The 22,999-nt window shown below is 41.3% G+C and overlaps 1 protein-coding gene and 1 non-coding gene across 5 annotated transcripts in view; both read right to left on the reverse strand.

Moving 5' to 3' along the window:
• The window catches only part of Rasgef1b (RasGEF domain family member 1B), a 598,312-nt gene that overhangs the window by 445,918 nt on the left and 129,395 nt on the right, over positions 1 to 22,999 (reverse strand). For 3 of the 4 annotated variants that reach the window (XM_021260972.2, XM_021260973.2, XM_087215905.1), the window contains exon 2: positions 9,171 to 9,218. In XM_021260972.2, coding sequence (XP_021116631.1) covers positions 9,171 to 9,218 — 48 coding nt within the window. Of the gene's footprint in view, positions 1 to 7,495; positions 7,603 to 9,170; positions 9,219 to 22,999 lie in introns of all 4 variants that reach the window. The other variant, XM_087215906.1, reaches the window with a different exon arrangement.
• Positions 20,132 to 20,323, reverse strand: LOC147827162 (U2 spliceosomal RNA). The gene has a single exon (XR_015452913.1). It is a non-coding gene; the product is annotated as a U2 spliceosomal RNA (small nuclear RNA).

The following is a 22,999-nucleotide window of genomic DNA, read 5'->3' on the forward strand; positions in this document are numbered from 1 at the left end:
GCTGCACTGCATTTGGGATGTTTTTCAGATCCTCTGTCACATTTCCCAGCAAAACCTCACCTACTTAGTTCCACCTCCCATTAGGTGCAAGCTCAGGGCTCTCTTTTCAGAGTGGTTGTCATTCCAAATCACTGGGTTGAACTCACACCCTAGGAAAGCACATTAGAGGACCAGCCAGGAGAAACCTGCTGGAACTCAGAGGAGCACAGGAATTGGGCAGTGACCACATTTAATATTAGCAAGGTGAGCTGAAGTCTGAGAAATGATTATTCTCCCTTTGTTCCAGAAATACAAGGTGAATGCTTTGTGCAATCCAGTGTGGCCTCACCTCCCACAGGACTTAGGAGATTATATCAGCTATTTATTTATTTTACTGATAATGTATGTCTTAATTTGAGTTTCCCCACTTTTTTGTTAGTGCATATACAGGTTAGTGGGTTTCTTTCTGGTAAATCTGCACATGGCCATATTACTTCAATCATTTCCCCTACCACCACACTCTCACCCTATACTCCCCACTTAGGGAGGTTCACATTTTGGGGGTATAATATGCAACACGATCATATCTATGTCCCCTATTACAGTCTCTTACACCCACTCTGATGAAAGGTACTTCTAAAACTACTGGCTTACACCAACCCTGATGCTGACTCTTCTGAGTCTAAGGTGAGTCTGGGCATCATTCTAATTTGGGGATGTCTCAGGGGAGGGAAGATGGAAATGAAAGAAACCCTTGACTGGAGCCATGGGGGTATGAGATACAGAAGAGGTACAAGCTTTGCTAAGACTTAGGTAGCTCCACATTAAGGCAAGAGAAAGAAAAGGGATAAGAGGAAAATTGAAATGATTCCAACCCCCATTTAACCAGTGCCATCACATTAAAAAGCCATGATTCATTGTGTTCCATAAATACAGTTATTGTCAATTAAAAATAAAATTTTAAAAAATGCATGCTGCTCTCCCAAAGCCTTAGCCCCAGACTCATATTTTCCAAACCCTATCCAATATAACACAAGTTCAAGAAGAATAAAAGCCCTGGACAGCAGTCCCCTGGAGTCATAGCAATAGAGTTTGACCTACATTGCTGAAGCTGCTACTTTGTCCTTCTGGGTCTTTTTACTGCTAAAATTCAGGGTAGAGATGGCTATAACAGTTAATGTCAGTGTGTCTGACACACATCCTTTGGTATTTGAATACTGTTTGTTTCATAAATTTCCCTCTATCTAGAAAAATAAAAGAGTATTTTTTAACTAACCAAAATTTAAGTATGTTAATTCAGCTTTCTTTTTCTGGAAAGAAATAATAGTAGTCTCTCCTAGAATCCTATTGTTTTGCATCTGTACAGATGATCTTCATCTCTTTTAAATCCATCTTGCTTGTTTTGTCATTTTTTATTCAGGCAGTACCTTCCAGGAAGCCACTGGGTGTCTTTCCCAAGCCACAGGAAGATAATGCGGACTAAGGCTAGTATGGGCTCTGCTCTAAGGAGTCTGATTTCCATTCCTTCTCCTGTCAAAGGCTTTGAGGAGAATTGTCACTACCTGAAAGCAGTGACTTTTAATTTCCCTTAAAGTAGATTCAGTCTTCAGGCTTTCACAGTGATATAAAAGGCCCCAAACCACTCTTTCTGAAGCTAGCAGGAACTGCATGATGAGACAGGAATTTAACTCTCGGGTGCTATAAGCACATCCTCTGGTTTCTACTCTTGAATGTCCAAATATAGCTGCAACATTAAAAACTTCTCTGTAGTATTGTTAACAGCAGTTCACTCTTTCCTTAACTGCCTCCAAAGGGGTTGTACATCATTCTTGGAGGCTCTAGAGGCTTGATGCAGAGAATATATGGTCAAAAACAGGGAATCACGTGTAGGGAAACACAAGAGTTAGAGCATCCTTGAGGGGAACAGGACTATGAGTCATTTACAGGAAGAAAATGATAAAGAAAAATTGATCCAGCAATGTGCTCCTTTGTATTTACCCAAGAGAGTTGAAAACTTAGGTCTACACAAAAACCTGTGTATGGGTGTTTGTAAGAGCTCTGTTTATATTATCGAAACTTCCAGCAATCAAGATGTCTTTCAAAAAACTGTGCTGCATCCAGACAATGGAATATTATGAAGAACTAAAAAGAAATGAAGCAGGGGTAACACGTGCAAGATGGCTGATTTCTTGACACACACACAAAAAGAACCAATACAAAGAAAGAATAAAAGCGATGTCACTAGTGTTTGCAGCTGAGCTCTGGAGTACAGTGGGGACATGGCAGAGACACTTCAGAGCAGAGGTCCAGGATGGCCTAATAAAGAGGGAACTAAGAACACAGGATCTACCATCCCATTTTTGAGATCAACAGTGAACCAAGGGGGATTTTGCTTGGCGAGGAAAGGGTAAGCAGGAGGCCCCCAACTGTCCCCACTCATGCCACGGACAGCTGAAATACCCTCTGATAGAGGCTCCTGCAGCCCTCTCAGGACCTAGGCCCAGTCAGGGAGCTGCCAGGTTATCACACCCCTGCTCTGGCCTGGAGAAAGAGCCCAGCCCTGCCTGTGCCCTCTTCTACTCAGGCTCCCATGGCATCATGTCAGCTTGAGACCCACCCACCTCCTCCATGGCCCTGAGCAGCCCCTGAGCAGCCCATCCCTGGGCAGCCTGGCCACTAAAGATCCCTAGAAAGCAAATGTGTAGCCACATTTTGTTCCTAAATCAAAGAAATGATAAATGTCTGAGACGATGGACTACCCTCATCTGTCTGTGACACATTATATATACACGCATTGAAATGAACTGTCATGCCATAACCCATAAATATATATAATTACTATGTGTCAATTAAAATTTAAAAAAATTTTTCCAAAATAAGTATTAAATTTTTTTAAATGAGCTATGAAATGACATGGAGGAAATTTAAATGCGTATCACTGTCAAAGAAGCCAGTCTGAAACAGCTACAGACTTCCTGTGTGATTCCAACTTCGGTAGACAGCATTCTGGAAAAGGCACAGGGATAGAAACAGCAAAGATCAGTAGTTGCCAAGAGTTGAGGGCAGGGGAGATTAATAGGCAGAGTATAAGAGGATTTTCGGGCAGTGGAACTCTTACATAATACTATACTTTCCTATGGATTCATATCATTGTACACTTATCAAAGCCCAGAGAATGTACAATACCCAGATGAACCCCAGTGTAAACCATGGACATTTGGTGGCCAAAGGGCAGCAGTGCAGAGTTACTGATTATAGCAAATGTCCTGCTCCAGTGAGGGATGTGGAAAGTTGGGGAGGCTGTGCACATTGGGGTGTGAGGATCCAAGTGGAGGGATCAGAGGGCAAGACTGCACTGCTGATGGAGCATTTGGATAGATTCAGAAAGTGAGAGCATCACAGGAAACATGCCAGGGTCCGAATCAGCACCATCCCTGGCCGTGGTATGGTTGGCTTGGCTGTGAAGTGAGGATGTGGGGTCTTTCCCAAACGTCTTAACCAACATTCAGGAACCTTCCTGATAGAAGGAACAAGAGTCAAAACAAGAGTAGGGGAAAGGTATCAATCTTGACAAAGCACAATTTCTATTTGGAGGCAAGCTCACAGTTGGGTGGAAAGAAGGACGCTGCCCCCTTAAACTAGGTTGATGGGGAGTGGGGAAGGAGGAAGAGAGAATCTCATGCTGAGCAAGACCTGTCATGCTCAGTGTCCCTGCTGACTGACTGGTTCTCCACAACCATACACACTGTGATCGGTCACCTGGCCCATTAATGTCTCTTTCTGAACTGATCTTATAGGTAAATGATGAAATTTTAGGAGTGAGGATAAGATCTTTCTACCAACCCAAAATTGTACTCTGCCTGTGAATGCCAGAAATTCCACCCCTACAACTCAATTTTATTAGCTTCTGCCACCTATTGAAATGCAAATAGCCTTAGGAGAGACTAGATTTAAAGCCATGTAATTCAAGTGTAACTCTGAATTTATTTATCTGATCTGAAAAGGTGGTTTTTTTTTTTTGAAAAGGTGGTTTTGCTAGGAGAAAGGATATCATAGACTCAAGATCACTAAACACAGACGTGTGGGTGGGAGAATGAGAATATTTTAAACACTCTATTAACTGTAAGATTTGGCAAATTAATTTTCTTTATGATAATATGGAAAAAATATCAAAAAGTTGATCCATGAAGGAATTAACAAGCTGGACTTCATTAAAATTAAACTTTCAGGTGGGCATGGTGGCAGAAGCCTACAGTTCCCATTACCTGGGAGGCTGAGGCAGGAGGATCATTTGAATCCAGGAGTTTGTGACCAGCCTGGACAACATGGTGAGACCCTGTCTCTAAACAAACAAACAAACAAACAAATAAATAAATAAATAAATAAATTTCTGTTCTGCAAAAAGCACTATCAAGAAACTGAAAAGATATGACACAGACTGGGAGAAAATATTTGCAAAAGAAATGTGATGAAAGACTGTTGTCCAAAATACATAAAAACACTTAAAATTCAACAAGAAGATAATGGCCAGATTAAAAACACAGGCAAAAGCTTTAACATACCCTCAGCCAAAAAAGACACAGAGATGGCAAATAAGCATATGAAAAGATGCCCCAAATCACACATCATCAGGGAAAAGCAAATTAGAACAACAAGACACCACCAAGCACCCATTCAACTGGCCCAAATCCAGGACTCTGGCAACACCAAATGCTGGTGAGAATGTGGAGCCAGAGGAGCTCTTTGATTGCTGGGGGAGAGGAGATGCTAAATGCTACAACCACTTTGGAAGACAGTTCAGCATTTTCTTACAAAATTAAATTCCCTCTTACCATATAATCCAGCCGTCACACTCCTTAGCTTTTCCAAAAAGAGTTGAAAATTCACGCCCACCAAAAAAACCTGCACATGAATGTTCAGAGCAGTTGTTCATAATTGCCAAAATATAACCAAGATATCTCAAAGTAGATGAATGCACAAATAAATAGTGATACACCCAAAGAGTAGAGTATTATTCAATCCTAACAAGATGTGAGAGATCAAGCCATGAAAACACATGGATAAAGCTTCAATGCATATTACCAAGTCAAAGAAGTCAACCTGCAAAGACTACACGTTGTATGACTCAAGCTATATGGCATTCTGGAAAAGACAAAGCCATGGAGACAGCAGGGATCAGTAGAATCAGGAGAATGGGGAGAGAGAGAGGGAGAGAGAGAGAGAGATAAAAAGGCAGAAGATTTTTATGATAGTGAAAGTAATCTGTATGATACCATCACGATGGACATAGGTCATTATTTGTCAAACTCCACAGAATGTCCAACACCAAGAGTGAGTCTCAATGTAAGGTAGGGAAACTGGGTAACAATGATGTTGCCTCACAGCTGATCCATAGTAACAGATATACCACGATGGTGAGATGTTCACAGTGGGGAAGGCTAAACAGGTGTGTGGCGGGGCGGGGGGGGGGGTAGGGAGTCTTTGGGAAATCTCTGTACTTCCTGCTCAATTTTGTTATGAATCTAAAACTGCTCTAAAAAATAAAGTCTAATCTTAAAAACATATAGCGAAATGAAAATAGTGCAACTATCGAATGTTTGCAAAATAATCAGAACAGTGATTATATGCTGTTTTTACCATTAATGTTGTTTTTAATCTTGAAAAAATACTTAGAGCAGTAAGTGGGTTTGTGGGGAAAGCAGAGTCTGCAACTTGTCTCAGCCTCACCACTGGCATTCTATTTGGGGTAACAGAATGTGCATTTCCTAGTCTTTTTCCTCCAGAGGTTTATTTTCCTCATTCCCTTGAGCCATGGGGATCCAGGACAGGTTTTGGGTATCCCCTTGTCCTTACTCTATCTTTCAATATAACCCAATCTCTTTAGCTTTCACCAGAAGATCAGTAAGGCTCAGCATGACCTTGACAACTGACTCTGACCTTGAAGGTCTATCAGGACGATCCTGGATACCATTGCCATCATGCTAACTCCCAAGGCCTGTTTCTTTTTAAAGCTCTGGTAATGGTACATACTTAAAGACAGCCCTTCTCTTAATTCTTCCAGAAGAATTACTGAGGCAATCAGCACTTTTAAACAAAAGTACAGTAAATTTAGAGGGAAAATAAGCCATCAATAGCCTAATTTACAGAGGAAAGGTGTCTGATCCTGGCACAACTACTACAGGGCTCCAAAACCCTGGGGTCCAGCACAGTCCTCAAGGAGAAGCATCTTCCTTCCCCCTACACCTACCAATCCCCCCGGACATAGGTGGACTCTGTGGTAGGCTCACTACCTACTCTACACAAACAGTAGCACTGTATTCATGTAACAAGACACACACATGCACACGCGCACACACACACACACACGTGGTGCACAGCTAAGTTGTAGCATCACACCTCCCCACTAAATTACAACCAACAGTCTTGAGGACAGAGTCTATATGTCAATGTTCATATCCTCCAACGGCCAGCAAAGTGTCTAGAACAATTAGGCATCCAATAAACAATTGTTCTGTTAAAGAATGGACAGGTAAACTCAATGATTTCTCCCACAATTTAAAATCTAAAGTGAAGAGCTTAATGTTTTAATCCAGCCCCTGATAAATTCTGATTTTAAGGACATCATCAATAAATTCTCCACTGATTGAGCTCCAGCTTCATCTTCTCTTTACATTCACTTTCCAACTCAGAAAACTTTAAAATGTGCTAATAATCCGCTAAATAAATACCCTGCTAGAAAGGGGACCCACCCCATAGCAAAAGCAATACTTTCAAAACTACATAAAGTCACTGAGCCAAAAAGAATTTCTATATTCAAGATAAGAAAAAATGTGCCATATTTAACAAGAGCTAGTATTTACTGGGCACCTACTATATGCCAGGAAGTGTAACAGGCACAGCATGCCTGTTTCATTCAATCTTTACAAAAATCCCACCAGCTAAAATAATCATCTTCATTTTGCAGACTTTTAAAGTAAGATTCAGAGAATTATTTTTGTCCGTAGTCACTTTTTTAAATGTTTAAGAACATGAACTTTGGAGCCAGGCTGATTTAAATTCTGACTGCCACTTCCTTGCCAGATGACTTGGGCATGTCTGCCTGTGTAGATAATTGTTAGTGTTACTACAGAAGCATCAAGTTGACTGGGAAGACAGACTCCAGCCCAGCTCCTAACACTTACCAGATAATAACAGCAAATATCGATACAGCAAATTGTATGTTCCAGGTACAGAAGGCGCACCTTACAGTGATGAACCATTTAATACTCTCCACAGCCCTCTGATGCAGGTGCTCTTGATCCCTCAGTGTGTGTGAGAAGAAACCACACCAGTAATTTGAACAAAGAGCTTAGCAGGAAGAAGTGTTCAGCACGTGTGAAGTTGTTAGCTAGGTAATATTTCAAACTCCACAAGCAAACATAGCTTAACACATCTCTGCCTTGGTTTCCTCCTCTGAAAAATGGAGCTAATAATTGTACCAGTTACTAAAATTATTCTCTCTTAGCTCCAAACTCACCTTTCTGTAACCTATCGCGTGTAGGGAGGGACTCTGCCACAGCCATTTCCTCTTAGCCTGCTGGCTTCTTGTTAGCTTTGCCAGGAGGGGGCGCCAGAAGGAGGTTGCTGAGGGAAGAGGAAGGTCTTGTTTGAACATACACACACACACACACACACACACACATCCCAGCGGTACTAATTTTCTTTCCCCTGTGCTGACCCACAGAATCCATTCTATAGTTTTTGGTACTTACAGAATGAGCCTCTTTTGTGCCCCTCAGGGACAACAGCATTTGCAAGCCAGCACCCCTCCTCAGAGGTCTGGATTTCAGCTCTGCGGGGTGCTCAAGTGTCTAGGACGCTTTAGTCACCCCAACTCTTTGGTTCCCTGGAGCTGCTCCCCAGAACTGCTACTTCATGATGTCTCACAATTCCCTTTTTTCTCTTTCCATGACCTAGCTAGCAACTTTATGAATGCTCAACAGTTCTTCCTAAAATTTCTCTGTTCAGATTACTGGTGGGGTTTCATTCTCCTGACACACTCTGAGGGACTGAGACACCTACTTCAGAACGTTGTGGAGAGTATTAAATGCTTCGTCATTGTAAGGTGCCCCTACTGTACCAGGAATATAAGGCTTGCTGCATCCATGCTTGCTGCTGTTATCTGTTAAGTATTTGGGGCAGGGCTGGAGCCTAAGTCTACAGACATCTGCAAGATGCTTCCATAGTAAAAGTAGGGATGATCTGCACGGGCTGCTGCCTCTTTCAGTCTTCTGAAGTACTTCTCAGGTGGTTTGGATTCTTGCAGGCTTTTTTCTGACAACTGACCCCAAGAAAGGTATTCTGGTATGTGTGTCCACTGCCTGAAAGGTTTGGCAAATTTCTACACTGAGCTCTCAATATTGAGCATAAGCTTTCCTAAACTCTAAGAAATCTATGTGCATCGTTGCCGCACGTGTCACCAGGAATTAAGGTAATTTAAATGTGTGTCTCAGGGTTAAGATTTTGTATTTTGAATTTTTGATTGTTTTGTACATTAAAATATTAATTAGACATAAGTTTTAAAATATTTTAAGTGCTTATTTTCTGCTAGGCATTGGGAAATAAATGCTTTCGCATACATTATCTCATTTTACCTTCAAGACATACTATGCTAATGGTGTGATCATCTCTACACAAAGGTGTCCAGGGTCACATAATAAAGTGACAGAACCAAGAATTGAAACCGATGCTTTTTGACTCACAGAGCTCATGTTTTAACCAATTCACCAAAGGCCAAAGGTGAAGGTGTTTCTCCACCACAGATGCTGAGAGAATAAAATACAGTAAAAATGCAAACAGACAGTGACAAATTCCTTCAGTGGGAATGGCTTAGAAAATAAAAGCAAGTCCTCTCTTGGAGTCTTCTGACCTTGTGTTCAGAATTCTTTTAAGCCCTGGGGAGAGTCTCAGGTTCTATCACTGAGTTTCAAGAATCTCTAGCATATTCTGTTTTATTTTAAGAATCTCTCCAATTTCAGCTTCATTATTATGGAATTAAAGCAAATGAAAATCTCAAAAATTCTTTGTTTCTGGATCTATCCTAGCCTTCCAAAGACAAGTCATTGTCCTAGGGGAAGATAGGGGGTAGAGCACCCACCAAAAATAATTATTTGATAAAGGAACAATGCAGAAAGGGAAAAAAAGAACCATACCTTTTGCTTGGTACTTGATTTCAGGCCAACTCTGGAACAATTTTTGGACTAGAGAAAAACAAAAAAGAAATCTATGAAGAACACAGCATAATAGTAGAACTTATTCTAAAGTCATTTCTTCTAGAAGGTAAACTTTTAAGTTAAAATTCTTTCCTTTAACCTTCCTCCCAGCCTAGAGGAATCTAAGAATAGAAATAGCACAGAGTGCAGCATTGGATTTTACATACTGGATGGAAGGAGGCCTGTTTAAGTCCTAAATAGAGCTGCAAACCTGAAAAGGAGCCTATACTTTGTCAATGCCTTGTTCATATTCACCAATTCAGCATCTTTTCCTCGAGGACATTTGCAGAAACCAAAAACTGCAGCACAGGAAGAAATACTTGCGACTATTAGAAGGCAAAGGGAAAGAAGGGAGGAAATGAATAAAAGCAGGGGCAAGGAAAAAAAGGAAAAGAGGGGAAGGAAATAAATGCTCTATAAGTTGGAAAAAGAGAAAAGAGAAGTAGGATGAAGAAAGAAACAGTACACTTCTGCCAGTATTTCCAAATGTGTTTCTATAGGGAAGATTTTAATTTCTGCTTACTTAAATGAATTTTCACTAGATTAAAACAAATCTCTCAAAAACATTAGTTTGAATTATAGGGCTTATTTCCTTCCAGTTTGTTCATGATTATCTAAACTGATTTGGGATTAGGAAAGATAAAACAAGCATTAAACTATGTCTGAGAATATTTTGGTATAGAATATTATGGTTTTTCTCTCAGAGGAAAAAAGCAAAAGCCAAGTTTACTATATTTAGTATTCAGATGGTGAATATACTTGGTCTGACATGTACCGTGAATCAAAGTTAAACCAATTACTACAGTATAGCTAGAAAAGTGTCTTCCTAAGTCAATGAGCTTAAACTTTTTTTTTTTTAATTCTTTTATTGGTACATTGTAGGTATACAACACATTTACATTTCTCATTGGGAATTGTACCTTTACATAATGCATCTTGGTTCTTATTTTTTCCCCAATTCGTAGACCTCCCTTCACGCCCTCCACCCTTCCCTATTTACAAAGACTTTATTTCCATTTTTTCCATTCTTCAGGATCCTTTTACACTCAAAATATCCTGGGGCTTCCAAGAATCTCAGTATCTTGATACTCACTTTTCTAGAAATTGGAACTGAGAAACTTTAAAAATATATATTCAGTAATTCATTTTAAAGTAGCAATAATAAGCCCATTACATGTTATATAATACATTTTATGTGTATAACAGAAAAAAATTAACAAGAAGGTAGTTTCCTTTTTAAAAAATATCTTTAATGCTTGGTTTAAATAAAAGATAACTTGATTCTCATCACTTTTGCCTTTAATCTATTTTGATAGGTTTTTATTTGTAGTAAGTGAAAAACAAATCCAGCCTTACTCAGATATGTAATCTGAAAAGGAAAGAGTTCTTGAAATAATCCTTTCAGATAATTGTAGATATTCTTTTCTGATAACATATCAAAACTTGACAAGTGGTAATTTCTTAAGGATTAGTTGCAATGTAGAGTCTGAAATCACATTGTCAACAGTTTATGCTCTCTTATATAAACATTTTTTGGTCTATATTGTATTTTGAACAGATCTTTTGTAGCATCATGCATTGGTCATTTGAAAACCTATAGTTTTTTAGAGAAATAACATGCTAAATAGAGGCCAAGTGGGAAGGCCTTAATCCATAATGACTGTCACCCTTATAAGGAGAAGTGATTAAGATACAAACACATGTGCATGGAGGAAAGACCATGTGAGAATAAAGACTTCCATCTACTACCAAGGAGAGAGACCTTTGAAATCAACCTTGCTGACAACTTGTTCTTGAATTTCTAGTGTTCAGAACTATCAGAAAATAAATTTCTGTTATTGAAGCCAACTCATCTGTGGTATTTTATTATGGCAGCCCTGGCAGACTAATACATAGACTTTGACTAGTCTACTCTAAAGGAGAAGTCAAGAATCCAGAAGATGGAAGTCCAGTGACACCAAATGCTGAATTAAAAGGGGCCATTATGGCTACGCTTATGGTCAATCCTTTGCATCCTGAGAGAGAATGTATGAAACGGTGGCTCCCAAACTCTACCATTCATAAATATCATTTTGGGGCCAGTTAACCATGCAATTTCCCAACTCCAGAAATTCCAGGATTATGTATTTCAAGAAGCACCCCAGGGAAGTGAAATAGATGTATATGTTCTTCAAACTGCAACCTGAGAACCACTTGCCTGCCAAGAACAATGGTAGCTTGGAGTAAGAAGTAGGAAAATGCAGGAAATTGTTGCTATTTTTCTGACTCTTTCTCATTGTGAGTCTGAATAAATGAACCTCTTCCTTTTCCCTTTTAAATCCCTAGTGTTATCATTCTTAATTTGATTAAACCACGTGGGTGGGCTGGGAAAACTGAAATAGGCTAAATCTTGGCAAATTACTCAAACTAGTCTAAAAGCAGATCTGCAACAATTTTTAACTTCTCCAACTTAACATAATCATACAAATTCTGTGTTTATTTATGTTTTGGAAGTTTAGTTGGGCTTTTAGATCATGTTAAGTGCCATAAATATCTGTGAATATAACCTTTGTATTCAAGTCAAAGTCATATTAAAAAAACATGACTTAAAAAACAAGTCTTTCATTTATAAAGGAGATTAAAAGCTAATCACTTCTGAAGGAATATCATTTGCATTTGACATTAAATGAGTACTTGGGTCTCCCCTGGTAAATGTCTTATTCAGACAGAAGGGAGGTTGAGCTTAGTAAAAGATCACCGGTAAGGTTCTTACCATGCTATACGGTTAGTTCCCTGTGCACAAGCATGTGGGCTTCTAAAGTTTTCTCATAAATTAGGTGTTACCAACTATAGTTTATTTCCCCCATAGAAATGATTTTATAGGCCACAGCACAAAGGTCTATTTAATCTGTAGTATAACTGAAATGCTGTGAAAGTTTAATAAAAAACAATAAAGTATCACACTAACAAAGCAGAAAAATAATAAAATCAATTAAGCAACTACTTTAATTTTTCCACATAGAGTATCTTGAACAATAGAGGAATCAAGAAATACATTTAATTTGGAGGAGACAGAGACTAAGGTAGAAACTCTGACATTCTCAAGAAGCTGTCAAAGAAATTTCACGACACAGTGTTCATTGTGAAGGCATCTGACCCATCCTGCCCCCAAGTCTTCTCATGTGAATGAAAGGTTTTGCTTTCCTGGACTCCAGGGCATCCCCAGATCTCTCTGACTTTTAGCAGCTATGGACAGGGTCACTTAGGACTCCAAATAGTGCAGAACAGCAGAACTGAGATGGCTACAAATCCACTCCAGGGACATGTGCACTGCACCATGCTGGCCCTCTGGGACCTGACTGTTGCCCGTGCCACCTTGCACCAGCTTTAAAAACACAGTAATACAGTGAGAAAACAAAAAGAAACACACACACACACATACACACACACACACACACACACAAACCTATACACACACGTTCTTCTCAAACAATTGAATAAAATTAAAAATATGAGGCAAGGAAGAGAGATAAAGGAAAAAACTAAAGTAAAAATAATAAACACCAACAACTGGCATTTTTAAGCACTCACAATGCATCCTCTCTGCACCATGCAGAGAGTCTCATATCGTGGCTCAGAGGTGAGTGCAATTGTATTATTATCTCTATTTTACAGATAGAAAGAGTGAGACATAGAAAGCTCAGTAATTTCCCCCCAAACATATTGCTGAGAAGTAATAGAACCAAGACTTGAATTAGCTCATCTGACTCAAAGGCCATAGCCTTAAACACTGTACCATTTATATGGGGAAAACTTGCCCAAGGAAGAATTTGCTAAGTTCAGGGGAGTGAAAAAATCAGAGAATAAGCAGAAATCGTGAATAATGGCTTCAAAAGAAAGAAGAGGTGGTAGATTAGAAATTCAATCAGTTAGTGAAGTCAGACCTGAGCTGGCCTCAGCAGCCAAGGACCTGGGATTGTTCCTGGAGACAGCAGTGAATGGCAAGAAGAGAAGGAGAGCTTGGCAATTCAGCAAGCAGTGGAGGATTATTATGTCACTGGCACCGCATAGGCAGGAAGCACTCAAATCACAAGTGCTTTACTAGGAGAATGCCAGCAAAGCGGGCTCGTGTAGACCTCAAGACATTTAAATCAAAACAGCTATCTAGTAAGACTAACCCTCCACTCCTACATACACAGAATCTAAAGGCGGCAGTGGTGGCAGCACAACACCTTATAAAGGAGACCTATGATATTCTGCTATAACCAAATTACACCAAACTGTCCCAGAATCCTGACCTTAACTCTCATTAAGTAGTGCTAATTAAAGCAGCATGTTCCCTGAAGTTACTCCAAAGTTCAAAACAGCAAGGGGTGACTGTGATTATGTTTCCCAGACCCAGTGATGAAAATGAGTGTTCTGACATCTGAGTCTGCAGTTGAGATGGAGCACATTGCACGCAGGACTTTACAATGGAAACCCACGGGTAATTTAAGAGACCTCACCCAACAGAGACCACCCAATTTCCCCACCAGCCATTCTGACCACACTGGAAAGCGCACCCAGTTTATGATTCCTCTGCTACTTTCCAGAGAAGTAGGAAATGTTTCACTTTGTTCTACAACATTAGGGGCTCTAATTTAAACCCCAAGATGAAACTGACACAGGAACATTCTTAAATGCAGGCGTTGTTCTAAGTTCCCTTAATTGAAAGCCGCAGGGCAATGTAATGGGATCACCCTGCAAAGGGAGTGATTAGCAGCTCAATAACTCCTGGGAGGGGCATCCTGCTCTCCTAGCAGGCTGTACTTGGAAGGGTCACCCCATGCTCAGAGGCTGGAACAAAGGACACCTCTGAGTTGGTATGACATTAGGAAAGCCTCCCACTTGTATCCTTGCACAGCTTGATTTCCAAAGCAACACGAGAAGAAATGGCTGAAAGGAAAGTTACAGAAGCAAGCAAGCAAGGGTTTGCCACCTAGTGATTTGTAGGGTGCTAAGTACAGCCAAGGCTTCGGAGTATTGAAAGAAGATACTCCACTCACCCCTGAGTTGTTTATTACTCCCACTTTCCTTTAAAGAAATCACAAGGACAGTTTAATGCAAAAGGTCTATGATGTTCTGAACTGCAATTAATTATGAAAGAAAAAGGAGCCACCTCCTTGCACAGAGGAGAGGGAAAATATCTGAGGCTCAAATCCAGATGCAGACATGTAAGAAGCCCTTCCACTTACAGCATGCAGTATCTGTATAAGAGATAGGGATGAAACTTCCCTCGGTTTGCTCTGAGCTACTGTCAGACCCTTCTGGACCCCCTTTTTTTTTTGGTACCAGGGATCGAACTCGGGTCCTTGCGCTTGCTCAGCAGGTGGTGAAACCACTGAGCTAAATCCCAGACCCCCTTTCTTCAGTTTTATTCTCTTCCCTATGCAGAGTCGCTGGACAGCTGGGAGCCCAGTTCTGTCTGTGGAGGACTGGAGCATGCTAATATGGGGAGCAGCAGTCGGTCCCTTCAGTTGTTGCCAGACATCTGTTACTATTGTCAGCTCTGCCTCCAGCCCCTCCATCCTGGTTCTCGTGCCATATCCTGGCATCAGTCAGGGTCCCAGCAGGAAATGTGGCACTCTGGAGAGAGTATAATGAAGCGATGTTGTTCAGAGATACAGACAGGATTAAGGAAAGCCAATAGGGAAGGGGATGCACCCCAGGCCAGCAATGCTAAGAAGTAATTCTCCCCTCTAGTCCACAGGAGTGAAGACAGAGGGCTTCCCATCACCAGGAGGGCTGCAGCCATAGGACAGGGCACTGTCAGGAACATAGTGGATGCCAGGAAGGCATCCCAGGTGTTAAGGAGTCAGAGCACTCTCCCTCCTCTCACTTACCAGTCACTGGGCAAACCCAGAAGGCAGGCAAGGACAGGATGTTACAGTGTGTAGAGGGCAGCCTCCCAGTGTTATTTGCAGTGTTATACACAGTTTTATTTGTATTTTGTGGGAAGGTCATGTACATATTCCTTCTTCACAGTCCTAAGGTGCTTTCAATTGTATCCATTTGAATTCACAGTTTTCTATTTTATTCAGTGGGTTTGTATCAGTCAGCTTTCCTGTTGCTGGACAAAATGCCTGGTACCCAGCACTTAAGGGAGGGGAGGTTTATCTGGCTCACAGTTTTAGAGGTTTTAGTCCATGGTCAGCTGACTTTAAGGCAGAAGCTTTGTGGCAGAAGGGTATGATGGAGCCAACCTGCTTAGTTCATAGAAGTCAGAAAGCAAATCACAAGGGAAGAGCACGAGAGAGAGGGAGAGAGAGAGAGAGAGAGAGAGAGAGAGAGAGAGAAAGGGAACATTCCCACAGTGACCCACCTCCTCCAACTGGGCCCCACCTCCTAACACACATTCAGCTCTGAACATCGGTGCATGAATCCACTGAGGAGTACAGTGCCCCAATGATCCAATCACTTCTCCGGGGGTCTCTTAATCCAGTCAAACTGATAGCAGAGGTTCACTGGCACAGGGTTACAACCTGTTACTATTGTGATTTATTTTGAAGTTAAGTTGTCACAGCTGTGGCCAGTAGGAGTCCCTCAAACTGCTCCTGGGTTATCTGACTTGTCCCTGTCATTCTCTGGACCTTTCCTTACTTCCATGCACAAAGTGTTCTGGCTCACCTGGTACCTTCCCAGCCCTCATGTTGCAATCAACCAATCCTCCAAGGAGCCCTGACTCCTTTGAGTAGAGAATGGTATCAAGAAACATACACATACATGGAAAAATCAATCTCTATCACATACATACCAATTTGCATTTACATTTATTTTTCTATCTGTCTATCCACCTACCAATCTACTTACCTACTGTTACAGTTTAGATATAAAATGTCCCCCAAAAGTGCCAGAGGTGGGGCTTTTGGAAGATGATTGGATCATGGAGGTGCTGTACTCACCAATGGATTAATCTATTAAGGAGTTCATAGCTGAATTTGCAGTGAGGAGGTGGGATTTGGTTGGAGGAGGTGGGTCACTGGGGGCGTGATCTGGTACAATGTATTCTTGTCCCTGGTTTCTACCTTTTTTCTCATTGCTTCTTGGCTGCCATAGGTTAAAAACCTTTCTTCTACCAGATTCTTGTACTATGCCATTTCTGCCTTGGAGCCTGCCAACCAGACTGAATCCTCTGAAACCATGAGCTAAAATAAACACATCCTCCTTTAAGTTGTATGTGTCAGGTATCTTGTCCCAGCCATGAAAAAGTGAATAATACACCTACCTAGAAAGTAATGAATTTAAACCAGTACCTCTGATTCCAATCCATTATCATAGAGCTGGTTTTAGTTTTCCCCTTTCCATATTTATAACCCATTTCTCTTATAGTGAGAGACCTGGCTCCCACCATGTTTGTACCATATCTGCTCACTAACCAATCTCCGTATGTAACCAGTCTCCATCATCACTGCCATCCTTTCCCCCATAGCGACCCCTTCACACCCTGCCTGGGCTCTCAACCCTCTCTCGGAGCTCCACCATCCCCATACTGATAGCCTCCTACCCTCCTCAGGCTCTGACAGCCACTCCTGGCTGTCTTCTCTCATGACACCTCTACCCCATTTGAGGCCAGAGCAGCCACTATAAAAGACAATTTCCTCTTCCTGTACCATCTCTGACAACCTGAACTGGGCTGCTCTTCTTCCTGGGCACCCTCTCTCCTCTCTTCCCTGGGGCTTTCATACCTTACACCCAGCAGTCCTTCGAGGCGGATGCTCTGCTTACTACATATGGACTCTGACACTCTGTGCCAGACCCCTCCTCAGGGATCCATTCCACAGCCCACATGACCCTAACATCCTGTACTAGGGCACATCACCCAAAGGACACCTTTCTAACCCTGCTGTGTGCCACCCTCACTTCTCACCCTAGCCTACAGTGCCCTCCTAGCCTGCTCAGTCCCGTGTAATGGCTTTGAGAATTGTTCAGGAAGGGAAAGGAAGTAAAGAGAAAAATAGGGAAAGAAATAAAAGAAGAACAGGAGTATTGATCTGATAGATCATAAACAAGGAGGCATTGGTGGCCCTGTTGCCACCGTCATGAAGATCCATTTGAAAATGATGTCAATACAGAAAAAAACAGTCAAAGAGTTGCTGGGAGACATATTTTCAGCAACGTAATTTGAACACCTGGATCCTACCATGCCCAAAGGCGATCCCACAATATACTTTCTAAGGGCCTATTGCATATCCCAATTCAGATAGCTGGATTTTCCTTGTAATAATGTAATGCTACCGCTATAGTATCATGCATGACTGTGAACACACAGGTCACGCTGATTGTCTTCCTACCCCTTCCAATAGCCACTTGATACCTAGTACACACTGTATATTTGCTGCTTGTACCATAAGGTCACAGAATGCTCTGAGAAAGTGTCACTAAGAACTGAAGTTAAGCCACTCCATCTGAGCCTGATAGCAGGGACCTTATCTGAGCCCTTGGAATGATCACAGACATCCTACCATAAGGTACCTGCATGGACACCTGAAATGTTACATCTTTCCTTGATAATGGCAATGAAAACAAACACCTATGGTGCTCTTATAAGTACAATGGGTTTTATAAATGGTATCTCATTTAACTGTCACAACACTCCCATGGTCAAAGGCTCGCAGAGGTTCCCTAACTGACCCAAAGGCCAGTTACCTTCTAGTCAATGTCTGTGCCAGGGTTGGAAGTGCAAGCACATCTTCAACACATTCCTTCATTTTTTTCCTTTCCTTTTCTTTTAGATTATCTCTCATTTAAAAAAATATATAATAGTAGTAAAATAAACAAAACATGAAACTTCCCAATGTAACCATTTTTAACCATGTTAAGTAGCTTCACTTGGTTGTGCAGCTGATCTCTAAGATATTTTCATCTCTCAAAACTGAAAGTATGTACTTCAAACAGCTCCCCTGTTTCCCTTCAGATGGGGGCTGGGGCCTCCCTTCGCACCTAGCTAGTCCTGGGTGGGATGGAGTGGGGACTTGAGCCACAGTCTGCAGTTCCTCCCTGTCTACCCTGGCTGCCTCGGTTCCTGCTTCCACGCCAGCCTTAGCACAAACCTCACAAGCCACAAAGAGCAGGGTCTCCCAGAGTGGGACTCGCAGCATACAAATTACCAGGGAGATGAATCCTTCCTATCTCTTTTGAACATCCCTTTCAGGCATGCCCCTGCCTGAGCTGGGAGGCTCTTATTACTATTAATAACTCTGCAGTACAGAGGGGAAGAAGGAGCTGTGCTCAAAATAAAACAATGACGGACTCAGTGTGCGAATAAAGCTAAGATAAATGACTATAATGTATTCTGGATCCGTATGTCTCCAACGCTAATTAATGTGTGGAAGTCTAATACTGAGCATCCTGAAAACACAATGCCACAAAGAAAATATTAATAAATACCAGATATTTTCACTTGATAAACTTCAAATCAAGGATTATGTCTTAGAATTTTTCTCTACTGCTCTCTGAAGATACATAACAGGCACTTACTCATTTATTTGAAAAATATTTTCAAGTTTCTGCTCTAATATAGGCACAAGCCCAGTTCAGGGTGGGGGTCAGGGAGGCCAGGCAGATGCTGCCCTCCCCTCAGGAAGCCACAAGAACCAGCTATGGCTGCAGTGGCCTAGGTCTCTCCATCCCTGCAGTGGAGTGGTTATGAAACACAAAAACCCAGATGGTGATGCTCCTTCTCCAGCTTTCAGCTCTTGATTAACTGCTTGTTAGCTCAAGAAAGGGACATGCAGCAAGAGAGGCACCTATCTTCTTTGCCATCACTAAAAGAGAAAGAGGATTAAGATTGCTTACAAATTCACTCCTGCCACCTGAAATAGAGATTTATTTTTTTCTCTTTTGGTTCTAAGGTCTCACCCTTCTGTGCCTTCTGTCCAGTAACACATGAAGGATAGCACAGCCTGAAGTGGTCATTTCACAAGGTCCCACAAGGCCTTTATGGTTCCGCTGTCCAGGGTTCAAGTAAAGGCACACATGTGGCAAACTCATGGCTGATCAGACTGAAGGCTGTGCACACTCATTCATGCAGCTTTGTGTCACCACATGCAACAAGCAATGTGGACCCACTATGCATCAGTCGCTATAAGGGACATAGTGCTGGACAGGGTTAGTGTGATTACTATAGATTATCACATGCAACAAAATCATCAGTAAGCTTTTGCAGAAGTCCAAGCATGCACAATGTCTTAGTCAACTTTCCATCACTGTGACAAAATACCTGAAAAAACTAACTCATAAGAGGAAAGGTTTATTTTGGCTCATGGTTTCAGTGGTTTCAGTCCATGGTCAGCCGGTGCCATTACTTTCAGGCCTGTGGTGATACTGTATCTCCATCATGGCAGCAGGCGTGGGAAGGACAGATGCTTACCTCATGTGGCCAGAATGAGAGATACAGATAGATAGATGATAGATAGATAGATAGATAGATAGATAGATAGATAGATAGAGTCACCAGGGACAAGCCCTCATGACCACCTCCTATCAACTAGGTCCACCTCCTAAGTTTCCATCATCTCCCAATAATGTCATCAAATTATGACCCAGTCAATGGACTAGTCCACTCATGAAGTTAGATCCCTCATGATCCCATAACCTTCCAAAGCCCCACCTCTGAACACCACTACATCAGGGACCAATCCTCCAATTCATGAAGATTTGGGGATTGTTCACTAGTCACCCCAACAGTATTTATAGGAAAAATCTGCTCTTTGCTACTGTCTCATGTGACCTCTGGGGTCCTATAATTAACTTTTGATGTAATAGTGCCTTTTTTTGGTAATACTTCACAGTGCTTTTTGCTTCAAGGAAAACCAGTTTCTGCCCTTGCTCTCCTTGAGAAGGAGAAAATGAAAGGCTTTTCCAGCAGAAGCTCAGAGGGAGACGGCAGGTAACACAAGACTACTTATGAGCATATTTTTACATGTGCATGATAGGATAGTATGTAACATGTACATGTAACACATATACCTAAAACAACAAAAAGATACATATTTTCAATTTGCAGATGAGTGCTAAGATATTTTAACTATCATAACTTTTTACACTTGATCTTAGCCAAAAGGCCGAGAAGCGATAACTATCATAACTATTTTGTGCTTTAAGATCTAATAGGGACTACCTCACAATAAACTTTTTCAGAATTACCTTTGCAAATTTTAACTGTTCCTTCAGATTAATGACCTCTCATCCCCATCAGATTTTAATTGCTACTGAATTAATTCCGAAAATCACTGCAATTTGGGAAGATCTTTATGTGATGCAATCTTCTCCCCTGGGAGATACTTAGTTTTGATGAGTTTGAACAAGTGTGTTTCCCAAAGTCATCCTTCAATTCCAGAGTCCCTGACCACAGCCTGCCTGTTCTGCCTCTGTGAGCAGCATGATCAAAAACACATTTGGCTGAATCCAGTAGGAAGTCACAGAGCCTTAGCACAGAGACACCCACCAAGTCCTTCTAATCATCAGCCAACATCTATTAAGGACCTTTATATAGTCAAGAGCTGAAGGTCCAGTCACATAATTTACTGAATAGGTAAAGGGAGCACATACTGAATTCCAAATGTGCATTATCTCTAGGACGTGCTAAAGCAACAAAAAGAAAGCTGAGATCACTGGTGAGAAGGAGATGCACACTCAAGAGGCCTTGGACAGTGCAGTCTTACTTGGGCAGGGAAAGATAAGAGCCCTGCACCATGTCAGACTCAGAGAAAATGAGTAAATGCTAAACAAACAAGGATGATGGGCTTGTCAGGCAGGGGCAATGCCAGGGACAAGGGGTACAGTGGGAAGAACAAATGGTGTGGAGTCCCTGGGGAATAACAAGTTGGCCAACTTTCCATATGATTATGGACAAGAGGCAGAGGTCATACACAAACTGGGCTAGTTTCAAACTGTCAAGGGTTTGTGATACATAATCTCACTTTAATTTTCTATTAGGATTCACAGCTATTCACATTTGTTACTCTTCAAGTTTATTTTATAAGCATTTACAAGAATGCACAAATTCCAGGCATTGTAGATACAGCATGTAAAAATGAGTAAGAATTGTCTCTGCCCTGAAGGATATTCTCTTTGAACAATCAAATAGAAAACCAAATGATAGCCAGTTAATGTGACAGGTATGCAGCCACTTAGAATATGGACTGAGGGAAGGCTTCTGGAAGGTGGTAGTTTATATCTGAGTTTTGGAGGGTGAAAAAAAATTATTACACAGAGGAGGGGAGGGAGAGCCCAAGAAAAGAGTGAAAAAGCAAAAGAGGACACGAATCTGAAGCTGCACATGGGTATGTGTGGAAAGCAGAGTTTGAGGGCCAGGGGTGGATGCACAGGACCAGAAAAACAAGCCACGGAAGGCTTTTACATGGTAGGAGTAACACAATCAGATTTCTCTTTGGAAAAAACTGGCAAAACAAAAGACGTCCAAGAGAGGAGTTAGGAGAGTTAGTATCATTTTACTCATGTTGTTTTTTTCATTGCTGTTGTTAGTAGGAAGGCAGGTTTCCCCCCTACAGCGAGTACCTTAATCTCAGTACGTTTCCTAGCTCTGACCCTAACAGTTTAGTGCCTTAGACAAATAATTTCTCCTCTGTGGCCCTCAATGTCCTGTACTGGTAGATCTTTAAAATCCAGAAGGCAAAAATTCCTCAGAGACTCTTACTTCTCCTGAAAGAAAGTCTGCAAATGTAGGAAGGAGGGAAGGGTTTTCAGTCTTCACCTTGCTTTCTGTTAAAAGTAAACTAATTTAAACATGTTATCAGACTTATCAAAGAATTCACATCTTTAATATAAGTTATAAAGAGGCTTCAGATTCCCAGAAAACTGTGCTTTACATATTGCATGAGCTTGAATGGACTGTACATGAAACTGAATTTATGCTCTTTGGATTAAATACTATATTTCAGTTCTAAGACTTACGCCAGTGCACGGAGTGCACCCAAAGGAACAGCCACACTCCCCAGTTGTTTCTGCAGCCTCCCAGTCCCAGCTCAGCCCAGTTTTCTTTAACTGTCTGTTAGTGTGACTCCGTGATGATTAAATATGCTTCATACTTTTTCAAGAAGAAAAGAATGCAGCTAACTCTTGATAGCCTTGCCAACTGGGGACTTGGAGCACAGGGATAAATTAAATCCATAAATAATCCACAACCTTCATTTAAGCAGAGAGCTTCAATTTCTTTCCCGAACAAACCTTTCATGAGAGCTGTTAACAAAGTATTCAGATGACCTTGAAGGAGATTCCTTTGTACAGAACCAGCTGTGGGTGAAACTGAGCTACCTACTGTTCTGTACCCCTGGATCCTCCACTACATCCTTGCTCTGTATCCCCCTCATAACAATCTTCCTAAATGTCAAATTGCAATCTTCATCTTTTCTGACCATTTTGTAGCTTATGACAGTGTTGAGTGTTGCTATTTGCTGAATCTCTATCTTTGTTTTCATCTTTGTTCTCCACTGGGTCTCCTATGTGTCAACCATGCTATTTGGGGACATCTTCTGTATTGATCCTTTATTCCTCTCCATATAAATAAAGCTCCTTATGAGCTCTTTCTTGCTACATATTAGATGCTTAGCAAATGCTTATGAAGTTGAATTGAATGTAAAATGGTTATATGCTTCTGATATGGAGTTTGATTGTTTATGGAAGATCTGTTTATAGAAGGTTGTTTAAGTAGTTTGTTTAAATAAGATTATTTATGGAAGTGTCACTGCCTAGTTCATCTCTCTCATGTACCTCTCCCCTGCCTTTTTTCC

Source organism: Heterocephalus glaber, unplaced genomic scaffold (genome assembly GCF_053883595.1).
Source record: "Heterocephalus glaber isolate CG9 unplaced genomic scaffold, H.glaber_assembly_v1.0 deba00001454, whole genome shotgun sequence".
NCBI lineage: Eukaryota > Metazoa > Chordata > Mammalia > Rodentia > Bathyergidae > Heterocephalus > Heterocephalus glaber.